Here is a 5,539-nt window from a genome sequence, read left to right as displayed (position 1 = left end):
TTATAGCTCTAACGCTGCTGCTGGAACAAATATGAGACTTCATTATTACCAGTGTGAAAGCAGTAAGAGGGGGAAGAGAAGGCATCATTTCGACACTTTTTAATGTCCATGCACATTAATTTCATACACTACAAGAAGTTGTGTGGTACAAAGCTAAGAATCAGAGACTTGTTAGGTCTTTTTGAGCTATGCACTCTAAATTCACACGTGTAAAACATTTAAAAAGATGTCACACTGCTTCACTAGAAAAAAGCTAGAGCTCCTTTATAAACCTTGAGCAAACTAGTGATTGTTAAAATACCTCAGGAATATCAAGGATGTTGTCACATGTTTTATGAACTTCCAATATTTTCATGGTCTTACAGCATGACACAAAAGTTTATTTATTTATATGTATTTATTCATTAATATAAAATTCAGTGTACAGTCTGAAAAATACCAATATTTATTTTATTCTTCCTGTTTTCATAAATAAATATGAAACTCTCCTTTAGCATCATTTTCCTTCTTTCTTCGACCACTCGCTGTATGCACCAGCATAATTACGTGCACTGAAACAGAGAACAGAGACATAAAAGATGAAAACTGTCTTCATTACGTCAAGTAAATGCAGTAAAAAGCAGCACTTTTTCAATAATATGAAAAAAATGTCTTCATAAAAAAGAACTTGACTTTGTATAATTAAAGGACACTTGGAGTTTTTGTTGGGCCTTGTGTATGCATGTATGTATGTATATATGTGTATTTTGTTGTATAGGTAGTGACTTATTTACTTCACGTATCCTAGCTGATGAGCCTTGGTGGTAGCCATTGCCCCTCGCTTGCCAATCTGGCAGTGAAAAACCAGCTCTGGTGCATCCAGCAGTGGCTTTGTTACTCCGTACCTAACCTTGAATTCGTCTGGATTCATTTTAAGAGCGCCCTCTACTGTATTAACTGGAGGAATGAAAAAAGAGACAAAGATAGAAAACATGAACAACAAGTACATAACTGCCAGAACCTGATAAACCACATTCACCACAGCACACATGCAAAAGATCTTTGTGTGTGTGTGTATATATTATACATACATATATATATATATATATATATATATATATATATATATATATATATATATATGCGCAAAATGCTAAATAAAACAAACTTGACAGACGTGGAATATTAATGGATCCTGGAATATGTCCTTTTGCCACCTCCTCTTCACTGCGGACATCAATCAGAATGAGATTCGGGCTCTTTCCCACAAGAGCCTTCAATTCCTCATAGGAAATTTCCTTGGTACCTGAAAACATAGGAGGAAACACAAGAAACAGTATGATAACCTTTCATCAGATTAAATAAAACTACACCAATTACTCCTCAAATACAGGTTTCATGTCACAAATCATCCTGACACAAGAATGCATTATTGATGATCCTCGTCAAAGAAAACAAATTGCTGTTCATGTGAAGGGTCAGATGAAATATGACACCTGCTCTAACTGCCCAAAAAGGTCCATGCAAACACACTGACAAGGAAGGATGTACCAATGCTAACCGCACAGATATCAATGCTAACATGACATATGTAGAGCGTCATGTAGTGATCCAAACACTATCTTGGCTCTGTTGTTAGTGCTACAACAACCTGTACATCATAATTACATGTACATGCCCATGCTATTTTGTTAGGTACACCTGCTCAGCTGTTTATCCTCTGAAATACTTAATCAGCCAATCACATGGCAGCGAATTTGGAAAATAGAAGATTGCAGAAACATTGCCTGCAGTTCTGCTGCTACATTCGAATGGTAATGTAACAGCAGGTTGAATTTTTCTTTTTCTTTAAAGTTGTAAGAATATGCAGACCTAGTTTTTGTTATGTAAATTCGTAATTAATTTTATTTTTGGAAAAGTTTTTGGAAAGTGATTGGTTTATTAGCTTATGGACCCTCCCATTAATCAAGGGATTAAGAGCACCCTGGAGGGGTGTGGTAAAGATGTTTTTTGTTAGTCAAATGTCAGGAGGGTTTAAAAAAAAAGGTTTTTTTGACCACTTTTGAAGTTGTTAAAGCAATTTAAGTTAACTTTAATTTAATTTTAAGTTTTAAGAATTTATTTGGTTGATTTTTGTTAATAATTTTCCACGAAATAAATGCCATTTAATTTTAAACAATGAAGTCAGAAGTGTGTTCTAAAACAAACCTCCCGTTGCCACCCACCTTTTCTTGGACTTTTTTGGTGTTTGGAACATAAAAGGCCGTGACATAAACAGAGTATTGAGTTCAGATATCAAAAGAAGAACACGCCAGACTAAGCTGCCACATATTGTAATTAGTTTCTCAATTTGGCTTCTAGTTCAAGCAGGAAAAAAAAAAACCTTTAAAGACTCCCTAAAAGCAGAACTTGACATCAAACTCCACTTTCATAGTACATTCCTTACAGGCAGATTTTCCATAAAGGCAGGCGTACTTGCTTTTATCAGATCGTGTGAAGAGTGTTAGACTGTAAGATATGACTAAAGGTACACTGGACTGATGCAACAGGTTATGGTATGCAGATAATTATCAGTTTGTTGTTTGTTGCTCGAGTAACCGAGTACAGTCCTCAAGGAGACTGGTGCCTCTTTACTGTTTGCTGAGTCATGCTACAATTTTTCCTTTCTGTAAATATTAGAAAGAGAAATACAGCCTATGGAAACAGTTCACCAAAGTGACCCCAAAATGTATGAAAACATATAAAAAATTTTTTTTATGAAAACACGGTAATACTTCTTAAGCTGCTGTAGTTTTGGGTTGTCACAATTAAAAATAGTCGTCTTTTACTCATTACGTTTGACATGTTTCAGTTCATTCAACAAATTCAGACAGTAGCCTTCTATAGTTCACATACGTTAACCGTATCTGTAAGAGTGGGCTTAAAAAGACTCACCTGTGTTCGCCATACTGGTTGTTGGATAAAATTAGAAATATGAAAGTCATCGACAATCACAAACGGTATAACAATACTGGATCTTCTTCCTGATACATTTGTTTGGTGCTGTCTCATTGGCTCGCATACCGTTGAAGGGCGGGGCTTAGTCGGCGAGGCTTCATCGCTTAGCCAAACAAATCAATTTGTCACTCTTCAAAATAAAAGGAAGTAAAGGGTATTTAAATAAATGCATATGTTGAATATTTTTTCACAGAGTAAAGTATGTGGTTTAAATATTTTACGTTTAAGTGTTTTGTGCGAGTAAAATTACGAGTGTGATATGCATAAAGGATCATATGCAGTGAGCACAAACCTTTTAATGGTCGCAAAAAAGATCAAGTTGACACAAACATAGTTCCTATTTAAACCATTTTATTACAAAAACAATCAATCAGTCTCCTAAAAATAATATTTACTTTACATTCTGTTTCTGATATATTAAAAAATAAACAATCTACAGAGGTTAATTTGCCAGCAAATAAAATCATGGTGACTGCAAAATAGCATTATAAACTATTTGTTCTCGTTACATTTTACATGTACATTGTTATAATCGCATTTACACTTTCTTTGAGGGAATTGAAATAACATTTAAATTCTACAGTCACTGATTACACCACTACAGCACTGCAGTGTTCAAACTGTACTTTAGTAAGTTCATCAGTAGAGTCTCTCTTTCCTTTTCGAAACTTCTGATATGTCCCACAGATCAGAGTCCCTATAACAACCAGTAAAGGGAGAGCGAATAAACCTCCTATAATCCAGGCCATCACTGTGAGGACAGGAGATTGACGACATTCATACCGCTTACATGAAAACTCTGAAGGATCTCTGCTTCCTGCGTTGTTCACTGCCACCACACACACTTTAGTTCCCACTTCCAAAGATCTGACCAAACCCCGCCGTGACGCATCCCCAAACTTTGGGACTTCACTGTCCCTTCCCTCGATGACTATTCTGTACTCAGATACCACTGAAGATGGAGCACAACACTGCACCTGTATTTCCCCTCTGTCACTCCCCGCACTGACTGGCACCAGCGCTTGGATACGTGGTGGATGAGGAGGCACATTAGCTCCACTCATCCCAGGGCAGAGGCACCCAATTTGCTCTGAAAGTGCAGCACAGGGAACCTGGTTCTCCGAGCAGGGGTCGTACTCGCAGAGCAGAGGTTCTAGGTCCATCTTTGGGAAGGACACCATCCTAGGAGAAGCTGTGGTTGTGTCATATTCCTCCTTATTAAAGTCATAATCATCCTGGCCTTCTGAGCCCATGTCAGTCATGTGTATGATCTGTGGACGAGTGATGGGTGGGGAAGCAGACGCAGCATTGGTGAAGAAATGGGAATGCATGGGAGGCAAGACAAGAAAGACAAGTGCCACCAGGTTCCTGCAAAATGAGGTCATCTCTGTGAAAAGAAATGAAAAGAATAAATATGGTCACTGGTCACTTTACAACTATAAACATACTGATTGATATATTTAAAATATTCCTGTCTAATATCTTTCAGAACTTGTTACTGAATTTGGTTGTAATTTCTGATTAATGAAAAAAGCAAAGAGGCTCTGCAGCGGTACCAAGGATGACAGTGAGACTTTAACATTTGCTCTCTGTTTTGGCATTTCACTGTATCAAAAGAGAGAAAGACAAAAGTGTGGTGACACACAAAAGAAAGTTCTTTGGCTGGATTCGAGGCACTGGGATGTAGTTTGCCTAAGTTTACAGCTCATGAATGCTCTTGAGTATACTCATACATCTGCAATGTCCAGTCCTGCAAACACATTTGTACTTGGAAGAAAGCCAGGGGACTTCTGTGGGAACCCAAAACAGACAAAAAGCTGACTGATTTTCAGTCTGGTCAGTTTATAAAATTAATTATAAAACTCAGAGAATATTTGTAATGCAGTTAAAAGATAATATTTATGACTAAACCTCTAAAAGTAAAACATGGAGCTATAAAGTGAAAAAAAGAAAATACTGAAATGGGTCTACAGTACCTGCTCAATGCTGGTGGGCGTCTCAAGTCTGAAGTACTTTGTTTCCACTATGGCTGCTCTCACTTGTGCTCTCAACTGTTCTCAGTCAAAGCTTTTTCTCTGACTCTCTCCTCCTCATCTACACCCCTCATCATTCTCTGCCTTCATGGCCTCCCCCCACCCCCTCTTTTTACTCTTTTTTTCCCTTCGTGCACTACAATTTTCTTTTTATTTAGCAAGCTTTCTAACTGGCCATCCGTGACCTTGCAGTTTGCACAGATTTTTTTAAGCTCAGATGTGTATTTATTAAAGACCCCTTCCACCTCTTGTAGCCCCCATTGTGAGATGCTGGAGAGAAATGAATGAGGCCTCATTTTGTTCTTATCCTTTAATGTGCTAAAGCGGGCAAAGTACCTTTTATGTTTCACAACATTTTTAATCTTTAAGGACAAAAAAATCTTAATTACTTTGCGAAGACCTTGACTTTATTAAAAAAACTTTCAGCTGAGATATGCGTGGGGAAATGATACGCTTTCTGTAACTTTTGAAAAGAACTGAAGATCTTTTATCAGAAACAAGTGCTCAGAATTGGATGTGCCCAGTCAGGG

General features: G+C 37.4%; 2 protein-coding genes across 2 annotated transcripts; both read right to left on the bottom strand.

The window, feature by feature from the left end:
- Nucleotides 1-378: 378 nt before the first annotated feature.
- Nucleotides 379-3,104, bottom strand: LOC113029529 (thiosulfate:glutathione sulfurtransferase-like). Its single transcript, XM_026180423.2, has 4 exons — nt 2,914-3,104; nt 1,157-1,285; nt 774-936; nt 379-551 (listed from the first exon to the last, which is right to left on the bottom strand). Exons 1-4 carry the CDS (start codon nt 2,924-2,926, stop codon nt 497-499), a joined length of 360 nt encoding a protein of 119 aa, XP_026036208.1. The 5' UTR covers nt 2,927-3,104; the 3' UTR covers nt 379-496.
- Nucleotides 3,105-3,310: 206 nt separating this feature from the next.
- Nucleotides 3,311-5,090, bottom strand: LOC113029524 (LRRN4 C-terminal-like protein). The gene is made up of 2 exons (XM_026180410.2): nt 4,953-5,090; nt 3,311-4,363 (listed from the first exon to the last, which is right to left on the bottom strand). The coding sequence occupies exon 2, from the start codon at nt 4,359-4,361 to the stop codon at nt 3,567-3,569; it is 795 nt and encodes a 264-aa protein (XP_026036195.2). The 5' UTR covers nt 4,362-4,363; nt 4,953-5,090; the 3' UTR covers nt 3,311-3,566.
- Nucleotides 5,091-5,539: the final 449 nt, after the last annotated feature.

The sequence above is a fragment of the Astatotilapia calliptera genome, chromosome 2 (assembly GCF_964374335.1).
Source record: "Astatotilapia calliptera chromosome 2, fAstCal68.1, whole genome shotgun sequence".
Taxonomy (NCBI): Eukaryota; Metazoa; Chordata; class Actinopteri; order Cichliformes; family Cichlidae; genus Astatotilapia; species Astatotilapia calliptera.
The sequence above is the reverse complement of the archived record's forward strand: the minus strand, read 5'-3'. Positions and strand labels throughout refer to the sequence as shown.